At 41.7% G+C, this 21,797-nt stretch overlaps 2 protein-coding genes across 5 annotated transcripts in view; both read right to left on the bottom strand.

The window, feature by feature from the left end:
• IL20RB (interleukin 20 receptor subunit beta) overlaps positions 1-7,954 on the bottom strand; it is a 121,506-nt gene extending 113,552 nt beyond the window's left edge. Inside the window, exon 1 of the mRNA XM_075861187.1 lies at positions 7,804-7,954. The gene's annotated coding sequence lies outside the window, so the exon portion shown is untranslated. The remainder of the gene's footprint in view (positions 1-7,803) is intronic.
• A 1,080-nt stretch (positions 7,955-9,034) lies between these two features.
• Positions 9,035-21,797, bottom strand: part of NCK1 (NCK adaptor protein 1) — a 108,321-nt gene continuing 95,558 nt past the window's right edge. For all 4 annotated transcript variants that reach the window (XM_075861184.1, XM_075861183.1, XM_075861185.1 and 1 more), the window contains 2 exons: positions 15,549-16,258; positions 9,035-10,321 (listed from right to left, as the gene is read on the bottom strand). In XM_075861184.1, the coding sequence (XP_075717299.1) occupies positions 10,127-10,321; positions 15,549-16,258 (905 nt within the window). In that variant the 3' untranslated portion in view covers positions 9,035-10,126. The remainder of the gene's footprint in view (positions 10,322-15,548; positions 16,259-21,797) is intronic.

Below are 21,797 nucleotides of genomic sequence, written 5' to 3'. Positions count from 1 at the left end.
AAAAAACAACAACGCACTGTTTTCTAAAAATATTGTGTTTAAACCTTCATTAGGCTATGTTCACACAGTCTTTTTAAAAAAAAATTGACGCGGAAACCGCGCCGCAAAACTCGTCAAAAACGGCTCGAAAATGCCTCCTATTGACTTCAATGGGAGGCGGAGGCGTCTTTTTCCCACGAGCGGTAAAACTGTCTCGCGGGAGAAAGAAGGGACATGCCCTATCTTCGGGCGCTTACGCCTCTGACCTCCCATTGACATCAATGGGAGGCAGAGAAAGCGTATTTCGCAGCGTTTTATGCCCGCGGTGCTCTATGGCCGCTAGCAGGGAGAGGAAAATCTGCCTCAAACTTCCAAACTGAATTTTGAGGCAGAAATTCCACCTGCAAAAAACTCTGTGTGAACCCAGCCTTACTCTATATCCTTTTTTGCCAAAAAAAATAAAGGCCGTCGGTAATGTTTAGTGCTCAAATAACAGGATTAAAAACAAAAAACAATACAGGGTTGTAAATAAGAATATACGCGTGTATGTTCATAACCATGTTAGGCGGCTAAGAAGCTTAACTACATAGAAAATGGCACATTATGGTGTTTAAAAAATATGATAACCCACTAGGTGGCACAGCCAGATTGTCTATGGACAGTTTAACAAAAAAATACAAAAAGAGGACAGACTTCCATGGAAAACATGGAATTTTCAGGCATTGTACAATATGAATAAAACACTATATAAAAGCACTCCCAGATCTGTTACCTGTAGTAAAGTGGCTACTGTAGTTGCCAGCTCGTGCCAGCCGTACCCAATGCAATATAGTAAACCATGACCTAGATTTAAACAGGCTCTGTCACCAGATTATAAGTGCCCTATCTCCTACATAATCTGATCGGCGCTGTAATGTAGATTACAGCAGTGGTTTTTATTTTGAAAAACAATCATTTTTGAGCAAGTTATGACCTATTTTAGATTTATGCTAATGAGTTTCCTAATAGACAACTGGGCGTGTTTTTTACTTTTGACCAAGTGGGCATTGTAAAGAGAAGTGTATGAGGCTGACCAATCAGTGACCAATCAGCCTCATTCCCTTCTCATTGTTCCAGCCCAGCTTCTTTCACTGCACAATCACACTGTGCTGTGGATCATGCTGGGCTGGAACAATGAGAAGTGTATGATGCTGATTAGTCACGGATTGGTCAGCCTCATACACTTCTCTTTACAATGCCCACTTGGTCAAAAGTAAAAACACACCCAGTTGGTCTTTAAGAAACTCATCAGCATAAATCTAAAATAGGTCATAACTTGCTAAAAAATGATTGTTTTTCAAAATAAAAACCACTGTTGTTATCTACATTACAGCGCCTATCAGATTATGTAGGGGATAGGACACTTATAATCTGGTGACAGAGCCTCTTTAAAGAAAATCCCAAGCAGCACTAACGCTGGATTCACACAGGATGGAAATGCTGCAGATATTTTTCCACTCTAAGGGTATGTTCACACGCAGAGTCAAAAACGTCCCAAAATACGGAGCTGTTTTCAAGAGAAAGCAGCTCCTGATTTTCAGACGTTTTTTGAGCCACTCGCGATTTTTGCTGCGTTTTTTCGGCCGTTTTTGGAGCTTTTTCCAATAGAGTCTATGGAAAACGGCTCCAAAAACGTCCCAAGAAGTGTCCTGCACTTCTTTTTCGTGACCCTTTTTTTACGCGTATAAAAACGTAGCGAAAAATGCTCTGTCGGATCAGAACGCCATTTTCCCATTGCAATAAATTGGCAGATGTTTGGAGGCGTTCTGCTTCCGATTTTTCAGCCATTTTTCAGGCGTTTACAGCCCGAAAAATGGGCGAAAATAGGCCGTGTGAACATACCCTCATACTGTAGATTTTAAAAACCGCAGCACGCCTTGATTTCCATCCGGTCTGTAATTCACTGTGGATTTTCTGGATGGAAAATCCGCAGCATTTTCATCCTGTGTGACTCGAGCCTAAAGCTTCACTAGAGACAACCCAGGATTCACACAATATGTTATTTCTATGTACATATTGGCCTCATGCACACAGCTCTCCGCATACCGCCATATTATAGGGTTATCCTCTGCTAGATACAATGGTGTATACCACACTGAATAAAAAATACAGCGGTACAGTAGGCCCCCATAGACCTCTATGGGTGCTACATTCCAATTCCTTACAGCCTCCATTATAAAGCCACGTGCACGAGGCGGCATTGGTTTGGAGGGTAAAAACAACTGAACTGGATGTTACATAGAAGCATATGATCTCCACAGCATGAAACCATCTGCCGCAGCGACTGCAATGCTAGGGGTTACGGAGACTTGACAGAAGAAGCCTCCCTTCTTTGCTAGAACCTCAATCAAGAACGATAATGGTGCTGAATAGGTTAAAGTGGCCAGCAGTGGAGTTTTCTCCTATCCCAGTGATTAATGCATGAGAGCAGCTGTCAATCAAATTCTATATGCGTTCACAATAACGTACATGTATGTCAGAAGTCGTAAAGGTGGCGCTTCCCATGACATGCACCATGTACATCATTGTGCGGGACACGGTCCCCAAAAAAACCCTGCACCAAACTGGCTTAGGAAAGGCCTTTGTGATCTCATAGGCTAGGATTTGATCCCATTCATGGCACTAAATATACAGCTCCAGCACAGACCCAAGCAAGGTGTAATGCAGTCATGTACTCAGAACCTTAAAGGGTAACTAAACTTTCGGCAAACTTCTCACATGTAAGAAGTTTAGATCGGTGGGGGTCCAAGCACTAAGGCCCCCAACGATTGCTAAAACAAAGCAACAGAAGCGCTCGGATGAGCCGCTTGGTTTCTGGTCGGCTTTTCTCGGAAAGCCGAGCAGTTGGTGTACAGGCTCAAGAGAAAGTCTACGAGCCCATACACCAACTGTTCGGCTTTCCGAGAAAAAACAGTCAGAAACTAAAGCGGGTGAGCGCTTCTTTTTAGCGATCGGTGGGGGGTCTGTGATCAGGCCCCCACTGATCAAAACTTCTGACATGTCACTGGGATTTGACGGTAATTTATTGTTGCATGACTATTTGTAAATCGCATGTGGCTTTTTGAAACCCCAAAATATGAATGTCGACGTGTCACAAATGAGTCATTTGCAACAAAAAAAACGCATCACGTCGTGTGTAATAACGAAACCACATTCACAAGCATTACTTGCGTTGACGCAATGTGATTCTTTTTTTTTTAAGGTAAAGAAGAAAACATGAATTTGCAGATCAGGACTCATCTTCACATAGTACAAAGACTTCTTCATTTTTGTAAAATTATAAACACACTTTATTATGTCTGAAAATTCATAATGACAGTCAATGTATTAAAATGGGATCATCCATCTTCACATCATTTTCAGGTTTCCAATAAATCCTGAAGTAAAATTTCTTGAAAATCCAATGTACCATCAAGTCAAGCGCATGGTAAACATTCAATTTCAGCGGCGAACCATAACATCTCTCAAGCCTGTTGACTTTAGGGCTCCTTATAGAGGTTGATGGCAGAGAACGACGGAAAACATAGGTACCAATGAGGTCCGTATCATAGCAGGAATACCTCATCTGTTTTTAGATTCCCTGCCCTCTCAAACCACAGCCTCTGAACTAACATTTGGCTAGACACACCATATGGGTGCGCAATGGAGGCCTCATATGACTTGGTGGTTACATCTCAAAGGAAATGTGGGGTGGTGTGTGTGGAGAACAATAATGGGATTCTACATTTTTACCAAGTATGGCCCTATATGAGGGTAAATAGTCTCCAGCCGAACATAGATCCTTTGTGTGTATATTTATATATTAAAAAAAGTAACACACAAAACTAGTCAATTCAAGGTTCAATGAAGTCCCTACATTACACATACAACTACTGTATACATCATTAAGAACGGTCAAAAAACTATACACAAATTCTGCTTATCTTTCCATATATATTCCCTCAATGTAATACTAAAATGCAGAGGCAAAAGAGGGCACTGTTCACACAGAACTTTTTGACACGTTTTTTGACACGGAAACCGCATCGGAAAACACGCCAAAAAACAGCCGAAAATGCCTCTCATTGATTTCAATGGGAGACGGACGGGTTTTTTAAAGCTCGTGGTAAAAAGAGACATGCCCTATCTTCGGGCATTTACGCCTATGACCTCCCGTTGACATCAATGGGAGGCAGAGAAAGCGTATATCGCGGTGTTTTTGCCCGTGGAACTCAATGGGCGCGACCAAAAAACGCGGCAAACGGTGTGCAGCCAGATCAAAATCTGCCTCAAAAGTCCAAACGCAAAAAAGCCTCAGTGTGAACAGGGCCTAATGGTTGTGTCTGCATGTAGCTCTTTATTAAGGTCAGCATTGTGTCAATGTTCATTTCACCCTTAGGCTGGGTTCACACGACCTATTTTCAGACGTAAACGAGGCGTATTATGCCTCGTTTTACGTCTGAAAATAGGGCTACAATACGTCGGCAAACATCTGCCCATTCATTTGAATGGGTTTGCCGATGTACAGTGCAGACGACCTGTAATTTACGCGTCGTCGTTTGACAGCTGTCAAAGGACGACGCGTAAAAATACAGCCTCGTCAAAAGAAGTGCAGGACACTTCTTTGGACGTTTTTGGAGCAGTTTTCTGATAGACTCCAATGAAAACAGCTCCAAAAACGGACGTAAAAAACGCTGCGAAAACTGTGAATTGCTCAAAAAACGTCTGAAAATCAGGGGCTGTTTTCCCTTGAAAACAGCTCCGTATTTTCAGTTGTTTTTGGTCACTACGTGTGCACATACCCTCAGGCTGGGTTCACACACCCTAATTACGGACGTAATTCGGGCGTTTTAACCTCGAATTACGTCCGAAAATACGGCTCCGATGCGCCGGCAAACATCTGTCCATTAATTTGAATGGGCTTTACAATGTTCTGTGCCGACGGTCATTTTTTTACGCGCCGCTGTCAAAAGACGCCCGCGTCAAAGAAGTGCCTGTCACTTCTTGGGACGTAATTGGAGCCGTTTTCCATTGACTCCATAGAAAAACAGCTCCAATTACGTCCGTAATGGACGCAGCGAAAAACGCCAGCAAAATGCCATTACGTCTGAAATTCAGGAGGTTTTCTCCTGAAAACAGCTCCGTGATTTCAGCCGTAATAGACGCTGCCGTGTGAACATACCCTAAGGTTTTCATTTTTGTCTGTTCTTATCCATATTTTCTCCCATATAGCTAATAACAATCAGATCCTCCTGTACTACGGATCATTAGATCTTTCATGCATCTATGAACCAATATTGAATACATCATGCTATGCAAAATCTGTAAGACGATAGACATGAAACCACAAGGATGCGTGCATTGACCAACACTTAGGCCTCATGCACACAACCGTAAGGGTTTTTAAATTTAAATTAAAGGCGTCCACAATTGCAGAATCGTCCGTAGACTTCTATGGGTGAATCTGTGCCGCAATTGCAGAAAAGAATAGGACATGTTCTATATTTTGGAGATCATTTCTACAGCTCGGATACGCATCCGTAAACATAAGGAAAGGTGTCCAAGGCCTGTAGAAATTAATTGGTCCGCAATTTTAGCCTTAATTACAGATGGAAACGACTATTCGGGAACAACAATTCAGCACCTAGTGCGGAAGATACCGGAGCATCTGATGTAAAGAATAGGTGCTATTAGCCTGTTTACAGCATGGCCCCTCATGGTAACACGGCGCCCCCCCTTTTTTCCTTCAGTTCCTTTTAGGGTCATTAAAGGCCATTTCGTTTAACCCTCTTTTTCCCCTATTTTTATTTGGTACTTACCTGTATGAGGTCAGGTTCAGGTCAGTGGTGCCCCACCTACTTGGTCTTGGCACGCACAGGTTCTGGAAAATTCCTATGTGGCGGGAAAATCTGGTGTTTTCATTGGTTCCCTTTGGTAAAAAGGCAGGAATTTTGAATATATATATTCTCAGGTTTTGGAGTGGTCTGCTGCCCGTCCGAGTTGGATGAAGAAGAGGAACATCATGGCCCCCCCCCCCGTCCCTTTTATGGTCGCGGTATCTTGTTAGTGGGGGGTTAGTCACCCAGTTTATGGGTGGACAAGGTCATGAATTATTGGTTTTTAATATTTATTTAAATATTTGGTATTCATTACAAGTTTAATATTTATTTATTATGTAACCCCTTAATAAATACCGCAGTCATTTTATTCCATCTGCATTGTCTCTTGGTCTTTATTTATTAATTACGTTTTTAGTATGTGTGTTTGGAAGGTTGGGTGGCGCTTGTGTTATCATGGCAGCTGCAGCTATTAGTAGAGACGTGAAGTATCAGAAACTTGAAAAATATAATAGCTTTATATATATATATACACACACACACACACACACACACACACACACACACACACACACACACGGTACATATTAAAAGGAAAAAAAAAGTGATGGTCACATTTCATCTACTTCTAGAGGTGGATGTCTTATTGTGTAAAACTATATTTATTATCCCAAAAGACAGCCCCCGAGTGGGTTTACAGTCTTAGGCCTCATGCAAACGAACGTGCTTTTGCGGCCGCAATTCCCCCGAAAATCCATGGGAGAATTGCAGCCCCATTCATTTATATGGGGCCATGCACACAACCGTAGTTTTTATGGTCCGTGCATGGCCCAGGAGCCCGCACCGCAGAAGGAACGGACCTGTCTTATTACGGCCATGTTCTTCGGGTCAAGCTCGTAGAAAATAATGGCCGCAGCCATGTTCATGGCCCGCGATTTGCAGGCGGCTCGCGGGTGACACTCCGCTGCCGGCCGACGCGAAAATCACGGCCGTGCACATGAGGCCTAATTGTGATTTATTGCACTAGTTTGTTTCTTATATTTTTGGCACTCAAGACACAGAATGAAAATTTGGCCATATTAAAGTACATTGGAAAAAAAAAAAAGACTCCCGTGTTCTATCAAATGTCAGCCTGTCACCCATGAACATTTTTCCATTTTATTTAGGAATACTAGGGCAAGAAACAGATGTTGTGTTCCCCATAACAACCAAAGAGGTTGCCTTTTTCCCACCAACTTACACTTCTTTGGACAAGGCCTCCATTTTGTGTGCAGTTGGTTCTGATAAAGGTGAAATACTAGAAACTAGTCCTAGCACAAAAATCAATATCCAAAAGCAGTAAAAAATAATTGCACAGATAAAAAAAAGCATAAACACCGTAGAGATATTTTTTTTCTTTATTGTATAAAACCAATATTCAGGGTTGCTGGGCTTTTGAGGTGTACAAGTAGTATTCTTTCTAGGAGAGACTAAACCTATAATACGGCATTCGAAAGAACACGCCACAATCTTTTCTCTAACATTCATTCAGAATCCATGGGAAAAACAGACAAATGTGTGACTATCACAGCAGAGGCACCTGGAGGCGCAGTATGGGCCAATATAATACTATGGGTGCCGTTTCACAGATCCGTGTTACATGGATCTGTAATCGGGTTATGTGCATGAGGCCTAAATGTCTTTTTACCTCAGAGGATGCTTCTGTTTTCAAAATGAGACGTCAACATATTGGTATGTATTAACGGTCAGATTACCACAGACCTGCCCCCTCAGGGCCTTTTTCTATATTTTATTTGCTTTACATATAGTATATTATACCAAATAACGAGGGGAAAAAACAAAAACGGGCTCGTATAAAGCCCAGTTTACTTTTCAGGGGCAGTTTCTCTTCAGCACATTGCTCACTCTGAAGCAAGCAGGGGAAAAGGTTGGCCGACAATCGGGAATATCTGACGACCATTAAACTCACTTTTGGGTTAGGAACACACAGCGTATTCAGGGCGGATACACTGCATCAAGCTGGACACTGTGCTGCGTTTTTTCGGGCATAAATTCCGCTGCGTAAATTTTCTCACATACTTAGCCCCTCCCTCCTCTGATGTTCACTCCAGCCTCCCTGGATGACGTTGCAGGCCATGTGACCGTTGCAGCCTGTGATTGGCTGCAGCGGTCACATGGCCTGCTACGTCATCCAGGGAGGCTGGACTGGAGAAGCAGGGAACTTTTTCATATTTTTTTTCTTGATGAACATCTTGAGGGTACATCGAGAAAACATCGATTCTGAGCATTTTCCATTAACAGTTGCCCCCTCAACAGTGAGCAATATATAGAAGGAAAATTGTTGCCTCCTGAAAGAAAAGAGAATGGAAGTATTTGCTTTTGCAGAACATTTAGTAAACACTTAATATAGGTCATGTGGTGATCTTGAGGAAGTCAAGATGACAGTAAAACAAAATTTAGCTATATCTGTAGCCTGGCAAAATGCAATCGGCTATTTTTTAATTAAGCAAAAGACATAACACCGGCCTCAGAGACTACTGGTTCGGTCCATAAAATGGCATTGATCTGATATAAAGGCAATGGGCTTCATGTGTCTCAGCGAAGACTCCCTTTGTCCTAGGTTATTGAGTGTAAGCGACTTTCTCGGAGACTGTTTTGATACATGAAGCGCACACATTAAATCTGTAACTTTAAACCTAGGCATTAAACACAGCTTACATCACAAATCTTTGGCGTTCCAGGTGACGACATAATACAGAAGAACGTGCAGTACACCCGGCGTCCCGTAATACTTATTACCGGTCCACTTTAATGATATCCGTGATAACAGCTAGGTCAGTAACACAATCATCTTCTGGGTAACTTATGAGAACACTTTACTAAATTGTCTACACAAACCAACAGTGTGTATAAATAAGAATTAGCGGTATACATAGTCATACACACAGTATATAGTCATGTGGATTTAGTATTATAGCAGTATTATTTATCTTTACATTGACTTGTGGTACCTAGATCTACTAGCATCTTCCGCTACCGGAAAGACGTTCTGGAATAGATTACATTTTAATTCACTAAAGCCTTTGGTGCAAATTAGATTAAACACACAAATGCATAAAAAAAAAAAAGAAGCACCGGCCGCTACACGACTAAGACGAATAAGTAACAATTTAACACATATGCAATTTGGCACAATAATCTAGTTTGTTCAGTTGTTTCTTTAATAAAATAAACGGTTACAAGCCCCTCCTAATATAATCACATTCGTAGCACTCCCCTGTCTCACAAAGAGGGAACTTAAGGCTATATCATATGGGGGTATTCACTATGAAGGCCCCGGTTATTACGTAGGTTCCCGATGCCATCCGTGGTGGTTTTGGAGCACTGGGAGCTGGCATTTGTGCTGCTTGTGAAGTATAGCGGGCATGTATTCACCAGGTGCCCTTTTGAGCGTATAGTAGAAGCACAAGCTTTGGCTCTACCAAAACCAGGACATAAAGGAACTTCTATTTCACGAATAGCTTAAGTGTGACCGGCTGCCCAAAGCCATGTAGATGGGTAACAAAAACATAAAAAACAAAAATACAAAAAACAAGAAACTATATGTATTTTGCCATAAAAGCGAATGATTGACAGCATTGTGAATTATACAAAACCTGCCGAGACCAGAACAGAAAGATATGATGACGTTGCACAGTAAGTGGGTACATTAAATATATAAGCTAGTAACTGACCCGAAAGGCACCCTAAGCTTCTTAAATAAATATGAAATGTCTTGGATGAGCAGTACAAATGAAGACACACTGCTAAGCCGCGGTGCCAGTCAGATACAAAGCGAGTGGGACAAAAGACGAGAGTATATCCACAGTGAAAACAGCATTCGAGCCACGCTGAGGAACGGGTCCAAAGCATAGTTCAGGAAAAACAAAAAGCAGCATGTAGATGCGATATGTGGACTTTTATCAGGTGTGATCCTTGTAGGGACAAACCACAATCACATTGCTTGGAACCTCCAAGTGCAGAGAAGGTTAGGTTAGTCTACATCTCTGGTACGTTTCAATAGTAAGGCAGAATTTAAAAAGGTAGGGGATGCTCATGGTAAGGAGTTTAGACACTAAACAGAAGAAAAATTACAGCGTATCACCCAATTCTTAACATAATGAATGTCATTCTCATCGGGGGCCTAGTAGACGCCTTTGGTTCTATTCCGGGGTTCTCAGTTTCTGTGGGTTCCGTCTTTCAGTGACTTCACCTAAGCTGGAGTCCAATTTCCAACTCTTCACGTAGCAGTCTCAGGACAAAGGCTTGATAAGATAGAGTTTCTCTCCTTGCTCGCTGGTAAAAATAGGGGCCTTTTTGTAATGTTCTACCAACTCCTCCAGGGTGTTAAACTTGCGTTGGCCAATGCAGTATACATTGTCTTTCATCTGAACTTTGAAATGCTTGTTCTTGCCTTGAGCTTTCAATGACACAGAGAAATCATTCGGCTAAGAAGTGAAAAATAAATAAAATTAACAAAACTACCAAAATCATTTTTAAACATAACTACAGTCATGAGCCTAGTACCGGAGGTACAAAGAAGTAGTCCTGACCATAGTATTACAAGTTATATTAAGCAAGATTTGGTCACATACAGGACAATTAAACCCCACTGAAGGAGACTAGTATCTAACAATATTCACAAAGCTGGATAAGGCCCTCTTCACATCACATTTTGGCCTTCCGTCTGGGTATGCAACGTAGCTCGCGGTACGGCATACAGTGCGACACATCGCCCGTAGACTCTGGTAAAGGTCCTAAAGTCGCAGTCCATATATACAGACAGAGACGTCAGGAGCTTCCCTGGGCAGAGGAAGTACCAAGAATCGCTCTGCCTGAGGACTTCGGCCCTGGGGAAGCTCCAAACGTCACTACCCATATATGAACAGTGACATGAGGAGCTTCCCCGGGCAGAGTGGATGTGTAGGTACAGTATGGACAGTTATGTCTTTGGAGCTTCCCAACCTAAAGGTTTAACATACCTGTGACAGATACCTAGCAGTTGCATCTACAGTGAAGGAAATAAGTATTTGATCCCTTGCTGATTTTGTAAGTTTGCCCTCTGTCAAAGACATGAGCAGTCTAGAATTTTTAGGTTAGCTTAATTTTACCAGTGAGAGATAAATTATATATTTTAAAAAAAAACTGAAAATCAGTCAAAATTATATATATTTATTTGCATTGTGCACAGAGAAATAAGTATTTGATCCCTTTGGCAAACAAGGCTTAATACTTGGTGGCAAAACCCTTGTTGGCATGCATAGCAGTCAGACGTTTTTTGTAGTTGATGAGGTTTGCACACATGTTAGATGGAATTTTGGCCCACTCCTCTTTGCAGATCATGTGTAAATCATTACGATTTCGAGGCTGTCGCTTGGCAACTCGGATCTTCAGCTCCCTCCATAAGTTTTCGATGGGATTAAGGTCTGGAGACTGGCTAGGCCACTCCATGACCTTAATGAGCTTCTTTTTGAGCCACTCCTTTGTTGCCTTGGCTGTATGTTTCGGGTCATTGTTGTGCTGGAAGACCCAGCCACGAGCCATTTTTTATGTCCTGGTGGAGGGAAGGAGGTTGTCACTCAGGATTTGACGGTACATGGCTCCATCCATTCTCCCATTGATGCGGTGAAGTAGTCCTGTGCCCTTAGCAGAGAAACACCCCCAAAACATAATGTTTCCACCTCCATGCTTGACAGTGGGGACGGTGTTCTTTGGGTCATAGGCAGCATTTCTCTTCCTCCAAACACGGCGAGTTGAGTTATTGCCAAAGAGCTCAATTTTAGTCTCATCTGACCACAGCACCTTCTCCCAATCACTCTCAGAATCATCCAGATGTTCATTTGCAAACTTCAGACGGGCCTGTACATGTGCCTTCTTGAGCAGGGGGACCTTGCGGGCACTGCAGGATTTTAATTCATTACAGCGTAATGTGTTGCCAATGGTTTTCTTGGTGACTGTGGTCCCAGCTGCCTTGAGATCATTAACAAGTCCCGTCCCGTGTGTAGTTTTCGGCTGAGCTCTCACCTTCCTCAGGATCAAGAATACCCCACGAGGTGAGATTTTGCATGGAGCCCCAGATCGATGTCGATTGACAGTCATTTTGTATGTCTTCCATTGTCTTACTATTGCACCAACAGTTGTCTCCTTCTCACCCAGCGTCTTACTTATGGTTTTGTAGCCCATTCCAGCCTTGTGCAGGTCTATGATCTTGTCCCTGACATCCTTAGAAAGCTCTTTGGTCTTGCCCATGTTGTAGAGGTTAGAGTCAGACTGATTAATTGAGTCTGTGGACTGGAGTCTTTTATACAGGTGACCATGTAAGACAGCTGTCTTTAATGCAGGCACCAAGTTGATTTGGAGCGTGTAACTGGTCTGGAGGAGGCTGAACTCTTAATGGTTGGTAGGGGATGAAATACTTATTTCTCTGTGCACAATGCAAATAAATATATATCATTTTGACTATGTGATTCTGTTTTTTTTTAAATATAATCTATCTCTCACTGGTAAAATTAACCTAGCCTAAAAATTCTAGACTGCTCATGTCTTTGACAGTGGGCAAACGTACAAAATCAGCAAGGGATCAAATACTTATTTCCTTCACTGTATTACCCATAGGCTCCCTGTTAAAAAAAAAAATACAAAAACGTATACCGCACGGTATTTTTTTTTTTCCGCAGGATCGCTCAGGATGGAGTAGCATAATCTACTATGCTATTTCAGCATTCCAAAAAAAAAAGGTATACCAGTCCAACTGTCCTGTCAGGCTAATAGAGCCCACGTGGACAAGGCTCCCGGCATACGCAATAAACATATTTCATAAATGTGACGTGAGGAGGGCCTTAACTGGCGAGTGGCTAATGGTCCAGAATTTATTGCCAAAATGCTGTGAAAAAAAAGTGAGGAGCGCCAGGATGCATTAGGCCCATATTTACATAGTTACATAGTTTGTACGGTTGAAAAAAGACACATGTCCATCAAGTTCAACCAAGGGATGGGAAAGGGGAAGGAAAAAATGTCTACACATAGGAGCTAATATTTTTTTGTTCTAGGAAATGATCTAAGCCTTTTTTAAAGCCATCTACTGTCCCTGCTGTGACCAGCTCCTGCGGTAGGCTATTCCATAGATTCACAGTTCTCACAGTAAAGTAGACTTGTCGCCTCTGCAGCTTGAACCTTTTTTTCTCCAGACGGAGGGAGTGCCCCCTTGTTTTTTGAGGGGGTTTTACATGGAACAGGATTTCACCATATTTTTTTGTATGCGCCATTCATATATTTATATAAGTTATAGTATAGCCTCTCTGGGCTCAAGTGTGCTGAAAGGATTTTTAATATTTCTAACCCTTCAATGACCGAACCCCGTTTATCATTTTTTGGTAAGCGCAGGTTTAACAGTTCAAATTTTTTTGTTTGGTTATTAGTGATTTTTGCGTCGTCTCCTAAGCAATGAAAGCAGACCAAGACAAAAAGGGATTTACTTTCGTATCATTTTTATATAGTGTTTTCATTTACAGTGCGATTAGGGTTTTAGAGTGCAAAAATAGTAAAAAGAATACACATTTCCTCATTTTTTATATTGTAACGTTTACTGACCCATTTGGAGCAGAAAAAAAAAATCTATTTATTTTCATATTTGGTTTACAATATTTGATATTTACAGTGGTTTTTGATTGGGTTTAGGGCTAGGGTTGGTTGTGATTTTACAATTTCTATTCCGTTAATGTGGTTTTATTTATATTTTTACCTGAACTTAATTTTTTTTTGTAAAACCTCTCAAAGATCATAAAAGTCCTTTAGGGTACATTATAATTGAGCACCGTATATATATTTTTTACACTACAATCTTCCCATATTGCGACAGGAGTCATAGCAGTCTAAGTTACAGGGCGAAAATCTTGTATTGCAACATTTATCACAATCAGAGATGATCAGCGTGAGCAAGGACAGATCAGCTCTGAGAGTAAAGGATGACAGGTGATCACATGACCAATTCGGGCATCCAAGCGTACAGTTGCACAACCGTTCCCGCAACTGCAAATCTGTTATGATGAAAATAATCAGTGGGCAGTACGCCTCTACTGCAAAGGTGGCCATAAACTTTCGATAGCTGTCAGCCAGACACTCATTTGGGTGACCGCTATTCCTGCCAACTCCACCGTGCACACTCAATGTGGTTTTTTAATGGCGAGAGGGGAACAAGCCATAAAAGTCTGTAGGGAAAAAGGATCAGATATAATAACAACATCAAGCAATCCCGACCCTTCTTTCCCCCTGACAGCTCCTGTCAGGGGAGAATTATAACACCCCCATACAGATTAAAATGCTGGTCCGGACAAAATCGGCGGGTTTGGCCGACTGTCATCTTATGTGTATGGACACCTTAAGACTATTGTGACATGGGAGTGTACGTCTGCATTAGAACACGCAAGTGTCTTTTTTTTATAGACCCTGTATGAATCTGTGATTAAAAAAACATCTGTCTTGGAGGCACACAGAGGTACAGTATGTGCCCATTAGAGCTTATATGAGTAATGTCCTGGATCCATACAACACAGATTCATAACAGGGCCGTACGCACGAGCCGAAAATCGAATATCCAAGCGTTTAAACAGAGTAGCATGAAGAGCTTTTTACCTTTAACACTTATGTTTGGTAAAACAAGATCGCTGGATAAAGAATACATATGTCATAGGTCATAATTCACTGCTGATATTTATCAATATATTGGGTGGGAAATCAATTACTAACATACAAGGGTCTGTTTACATATGTGCCGTGGCTCCCATTCATAACTGAAGCCACAACACTGTGCCGGATCGGTTATACAAGGACACCCAATGGTCACCATTGAATTATAATGGGGCCCGTCAGGGCTTTCATCATTTAGACAGCAAGAATAGTGCAGCATGCCGCACTATTCTTGCCATTAAATCTGACGAGACTGACAACAGAGTGTGAACAGAGCCTAAAAAGTCTAAACAGCGACCCTTGCATTTGAGTGCCTGGTGAACTGTAAAGAGAATCAATGTAGAAAAATCTATTCTGGGGGTTTTGGCAAAAATGTAAATTATTTTTGATTACTTTTGTTATGTGAATTTTTTGCTTTTTACTATTCCTTCTAGCTTTTTCTTTGCCACGGAACCCTTTCTTTGTAAGAAAGGTTTGTTTCTCTACATTGTGGCCTATGGCAATGATGTTGAAGCATTCTGTCTGCTCAAATAAACCATGAAATATAAAAACTGAAAAACACAGGGAGCAGCTTAGAAATAGTACAACCTCATGAGGGAAAGCCTTGTATGCCAGCGGCTCACCTACAACCAGCATTAAGTGAAAAGCTTGTAGCATAGGAAGACCCCTTAGTAAGTAACACCAGTAGCTTACAGTGGACCTGTAAAAAAGGTTTTGTTTTTTTTTTGGCGCTACCGCCTGGTAAATCTCTTCAAATTTCGCTGCTTTGACCGACTATCAAGGCGGAGAGAATGGTTGAACACACAGTTGCATCCTATAAATGTAGCTGTGAGGTTCAGCTGGTTACATAGACTTCAATGCAAGAAATTCTCTGTTCATGGTAGCGAAGCCAGAGATTTTGCATTGAAGTCCATGTAACCAAGACGGTCCTCGTATCAGTCACAGCCTACATGCCTTTAGTGCTTTTCTAGTCGGACTCCAAACACTTACCGAAGACTCACTGTCTCGAATTAGAAAGTCTCCCTCATTCCCTCGCTCGTTGAGTGCCATTTCTGCTTGGTGTCTTGTTACTTTTCCATAATACCACTGGTTGCCAGCAAAACGTCCAGTCACAGAAGGCCCGATGTAATCACATCGTGGTGGTAAAGGCTCATAACCCGAACTAGTCTGAAAGTTCTGCATAATAGTAACATAGTTTTTTGGCACCAACCCTACAAGACCATTGCTCTTCCGGCATTTCCACCACTCTGGGTCATTTTCTGGCTTCTCAATAACGTCCATCATTTCACCCTTCTCAAAATTGAGCTCTTCCTCATTGGACGAGCTAAACGGATATAGGGCCTGGACCACATGTAGTGAGCGACCATTATTAAGATTGTTAACAACTGCTGCTAGTTTTTCAGACAATGTGCCCACTTGGTCGCCAGAAGGGCTATCGCTTTCTTCAGTTACGTAGTTTGAGGGAAACCAACCTACACGTCCATTGTAACTTCCACGCCACCAACCATCACTGCACTTCTCCATTACAATCACCTTAGTGCCTTTCACTAAGGACAATTCATCATCCCTCTCTGCTGTGTATGTGAACTTCACGTAAGCCGGCATGTTGAGGTCATATAAGCGTTCAGTGTCTGAGAGGCTTTCATCTGCGGTGGAAGAAGAATCGGGCATGTTGGTTTTTCGCTTTACTCTCCCAATACCTATAAAATAAGAAGCACAAAGTCAGAATATTTTCACTTCCCCAAAAAAATAGTCTCAAATCTCATTTGTACTTGCAGTTACGTCCATCTCAGAAAGTTATTTATAGAGATCCACAAAAAAGGTTTCTAAAATGCGTGATGTAAGGATGTTTCAGTTACGGATTTTGAAGTTAAAAAAAATTCTCTTACTGTTATAATAAAGTCAACACAAACTGAAGTATAAAATTACTATCACCAGGACACTGGTCGCGGGGACAGATATTAATGGTTTTGTCCTCTTAAGGAACGCTGCTAACCTGGGAGGGGCCAATTTGTCTTTAAAAAAGACTGCACTCTCCTGGGGAGGCAGCCACTTTCACAGAAAATACCCATGACTAAGTATAAGGGTATATTCATACGTGGCCTTTGAGGAGCGGTTAAAACTGCATAACTAAAAGCATCAAAATACTGCATGCTTTTATACCACGCTTTGGTTAGGTGCATAGAAAAACAAACCAAATCACAGTAAGAACACATGCGGGTTTTGAAAGCGGCTTCAACTGCGACTTTTGAATATACCTTAACTGTAATAGGTGATTGACTTTATCCCATGGTCAGTTCCCATGACCAGCGGAATAGAACCATTTATTTGTTACTTAAAGGAACAGTGTCACCAACATTTATTTTTTTTATATATCAGTTTTATGTTAGGGTTTTATTAAAAACGTTTATATTTGTGTGTTTGTGTGTTACTTTTTTCTATTTTTACACTTTTTCTTCCCTATGGGGGCTGCCATTTTTTTTTCCATTTCTGTATGTGTCGATTAACGACACATACAGACATGGAATACGGCAGCTCCAGTCCCATAGGGACTGCGAACGGGGCCCGTTCCATCCACTATGGTGTACGCCGTGTGTGTGGGAACGGCGCATGCGCCGCTCCCACACAGTCCGATTTGAAATGCGCGCCGTTCGGCGCCATTTTCCTGTGGACCGGAAGTCCCGGCCGGGCAGTAAGATTACTACTTCCGGTCGCGGCTTCCGGACTTGTGCACATGGAGCAGCGGCAGCAGACGGAGCGGACGGACCGGAGGGAGGGAGTGGCGACTGGAGCAGGTAAGTGATTTCTATGTATGTTCGTGTTTCAGTGTGTTTTACTAGTGTATGTAAACCTTCTACACGGTGTGTCGGCTCAAAAAATGGCGACACACAGTGTAGGAGGTTAGACCGTTCAAACCCCTCGTTTCTCCCGGCACTAGCCAGGATAAAGGAGGGGGGGGATTCTGAGAGCTCACTAGAGCGACGGATTTTTTCCCAATTTTGCAGCATAAAGCAATGTGGTTGCTTTACCACATGCAATGCTGCAATTTTGGGAATTGCTCCATCTAGTGACCAGTGCTGGGAAATATTATAAATTGAATCCAATTTATAATATTTCCTGACTCGTGAAAAAAATAAAAAAAATTAGAACAATGTTTAATCACCTACACACTAATTGTTTAACTAAAAAAAAAAAAACATGTTTTGCTGGCAACACATTCCCTTTAAGTAGATAAATGTAAAGGCTACCTACACCAACTTTTGAACTGACTTTTTTTTATTGTTAGTTTGCAGTAAATGCAAAATTAAGCAACTTACTAAATAGTCTTCATTAAAAACGTCCCAACATTTTGCGGTTGTAGAGTTTGTGTAACTCCTGCAGACAGCTTGTCTCCTGCAAATTCTAACTCAAATCCCTCTCAAATCCATCAGTCCACTGCTCCTGACTCAACAGCTCTTCCCCTCTCTGCTCCCAGAGTTAGAGAAAGCAGGAGAAGGGAAGATCAGTGTGTGGAGAGTGGGAAAGATTCCATGTGTTCAAGGAGGGAAGATCACACAGGCTGGTAGTACCAGCTGTCTACAGGAGTTAGACTCAGTCTCAAATGGTAGTACATTTTTAATGGAAAAGTTGCTTAATTTTGCATTTAGGAGGCACAAATAAGAAAAAAAACAACCAATTCAGTTCAAAGGTGTACATAGCCTTTAAATTCACTAATCTTAAAGTTTAAAACCAAATGCAGCTTTCACAAGACCATTTTCTAGTTTTCAGCTTCTGCAAAAAGATGTTCCCGGATGTATTGTATTCCACCACATAACGTATCCAAGGCCAATAAGTTACACATGGTTGATATTCAGACCTAAGAAAGCGGATTTACGCTCTTGAGGCCTTACAAACGTGTTAAATGTCCGTGTGACGGCCGATGAAACAACGACTGAATTACAAAGGTCCGTGGGACAATGTGGCCATTCACACAGCCGTTGTTTTAACGGACCGCGTGAAGGGTCCGTGAGAAAATAGGACATGTCCTATTTTTTCACGCTTCCCTCCATAGACTCTAATCTATGAGGGATGCGAGACATCGTGTCCCGCAGCGCAGAGCATGGATGCACCTCAGATGTGAAAAACTGCAGTTTTTCACCTCCGAGATGCGCAGTGCTCGTGTGAATCCGGCCTAACTTTTCCCTTTGTCACAAAACAGGGTGACCCCTTGAGAATATGCTCCATCATGACTTCTAGCGAAGCTCCATCGATCAATAATCTTTATTTATATAGCGCCAACATATTACGCAGCACTTTACAATTTAGAGGGGTCATGAAACAAACAATATCAGACATTACATAGTGACAAAGTTCATTTTCATCGATCAGAACACAAACGCATACATTCATGCACCTAAAACAGAACGTGTTCTAAAAAACAAAGCTTTAATACATAAAGGCCTAGAAACGCAAAGGCATATACACAGTTTAATATAAAAAATATACCATTTTAAACATTACAAATAACGCAGGCTATAGGAGTGCAAAAAAAAATTAAATTGGTATGTAGGACAAATCACTATTAATGCCCGCCCAAATAACTTCTCTTCACCGATTCCCAAAGATGTGAATCACTGATTTGCTGCAAATCTCAGACCTTGCAACTTGATGCAACAATCCCTATGGGCCATAGAAACTAAGATTACCTGTGCAGAAACGGTCAGACCAAAAGACCTTCCCTATATATTTTCTGGGAGCCATTTATTTTGCCTCCCTCTCCTTCTACCTACTCTGGAGGATACAGTATATGAATAATCGGTTTAGGAAAAAGTGAAGGGGTTGTTCAGCTTTGTCTTAGGCTGCACCAAGTGTCCTGCAATAATCAGGCAAAGCTAAACCATTCCCCATTGTAGCTACGCACTAACCGATCCTGCTGCATACGGGGAAAACTAAAAGGTGAAGGACGCTGTCCGACAGTTAGGGTATGTTCACATGTGCACGTCCGTTACGGCTGAAATTACGGAGCTGTTTTCAGGAGAAAACAGCTCCTTAATTTCAGACGTAATGGCATGTGTAGGCGTTTTTCGCAGCGTCCATTATGGACGTAATTGGAGCTGTTTTTCTATGGAGTCAATGGAAACGGCTCCAATTACATCCCAAGAAGCGACAGGCACTTCTTTGACACGGGCGTCTTTTTTACGCGCCGTCTTTTGACAGCGTCGGCACAGTACATCGTAAAACACATTCAAATTAATGGGCAGATGTTTGCCGACACTTTCAAGCACTATTTTCGGCCGTAATTCCAGGCGTAAAACGCCTGAATTACGTCCGTAAATAGTGCGTGTGAACCCAGCCTTAACTAGTGCGTATAGCCGGCTGTAGAGTAGAAATCTGACAAACACTTGGCCATCTCCCCCGATCTACCATAAGCATGCAGGCACAGGCATCAAGAATGTCTATTTCAACGCGAAGCGGTGTCTGGCAGCAGCTTATTCTCCCAGGGTAACAGTCAGCGACTTTAAAAAGAGTACGGAGATCTTAAAGAAACACTCCAGACAAAACGGATACAATGGTCCCTGTACACAATGGGGCAGACTTATCAAGTAAAACGCGCCAGAATTTTGACACAAATTGTAAAGTACATGGCATATGCCAACTTTGTTACGTGTTTTAGAAACTTTAAACACCTGGTGCAATAGTCTAGAAAAGAAAAAAGAATTGTGGGAAAGGGAATTCGTATAAAGCACCAGACTTAACGGTGTGTACAAAACATTGATGTAAAGTACACCAGCCATGAAGTGGTGTAAAAAAAATGAAAAAAAGTGTCTAGCAAGAAGCACCAAATTTGAGATGAATTCTGCGCAGTTTTCCTAAATTTAGACTGGATACAACTAGACCAGATAAATGTGCCCCAATGTGTTAGAAAGTGTGCACCATCCAATAGGCGAGGCGAAAACTTTGCTACCCTTCCCTGACTGCAAAGAGTCCGCATTTATACAGTACTTCATGGGTTCATGGGCGTTACTTCAGTTTTTGCCTCAGTCAGCAAAAAAAAAAAAAAAAAAAAAAAAAAAAAAAAAAAAAAAGAAGAAGAGGAAGAACAAAAAAACAAAAATACTCAGTAGAAGCACCCCTGGTTATTAGTATCTACCTCAAAGTCCCGGGCGCAGACAATATGATTGACCCCTACTGAGCCGCTCCCGGTTAGTGCAGACCAGATTCTCAGTAGAGTTCTTCATGTCGGTAATCACACACTAGAGATCCTGCCTTCGTGTTTTTGAAGCCGGATGCTTTTCAGCTGTTTAACATTTGGCTGCTGGAATCATTTCAAACATTCCATCCTGAGACTTTAATGTCTTCTTCCTGTTGTGAACAGTGGCATCCTGCTCAAATCCTCTATAAAAAGGACTTTTTAAATCTTTATCAACTGCAACATTTAGAAAACAGAGTTGATTTAGGGTGCCCACACTTATCAGCCGTCCTGCGGTGGTGCGCCACGCGGCCGAGACTTGTACGGCAATGCCACACACAGGGTTATTGGAAGTTTCCGCAATTTGGGCTGCGAGGCTTGCATTGGTGAAGTACATTGAAACCATGTGCTTCACCGGTATAAGCCACGTGCCCAAAAACCACATTGCAAAACCAAAGTAGTAAAACCGGTTTTAGTGTGTTGCTCTTGATCGCTTGCACACTGCCCCAAGTATTCTATACAGAAAAAAAATAAAAGGATGCCGCGGCATGACGTATACCAAAAGGACACTATTTAGCATATGTTCAGGCTGGAAAACACAAGGTTGAGTGCAAGAGAGATCAGCCTCTGAATCCTGGCGTTTAAGCCGATTTTCAAAGAGTTTGATAGAATTGTCAATGTGAGAAATCAGCTTGTAAAACAATTCAAGAAGTAACATGTCCCTTCCTTTTTACGAAGCATATTTCTACTAAGGCGTTTTCTACTTCAGCATCGTCAGAAGTACACAGCGTATTTCCCATTCAAATCTATGGGAAGCTGTTTGTAGGTGTGCAAATTACTTTCAAAATATGCCGTGTGAACATGGCCTTCGTTGCAAAAATGGGATCGGATCAGACCATAGGAATGTAGGGGAAAAAAAATAAAATAAAATAAAATATAATATATATATATATATATATATATATATATATATATATATATATATAAATAAACCCTGAAGCAAAGCAAACCCGAGACTTTCTGGGAACCATACGGCCAATATAACAAAAACAGACTTTCGAAGGAAAAAA

The sequence above is a fragment of the Rhinoderma darwinii genome, chromosome 4 (genome assembly GCF_050947455.1).
Source record: "Rhinoderma darwinii isolate aRhiDar2 chromosome 4, aRhiDar2.hap1, whole genome shotgun sequence".
Classification (NCBI taxonomy): Eukaryota; Metazoa; Chordata; class Amphibia; order Anura; family Rhinodermatidae; genus Rhinoderma; species Rhinoderma darwinii.
The sequence above is the reverse complement of the archived record's forward strand: the minus strand, read 5'-3'. Positions and strand labels throughout refer to the sequence as shown.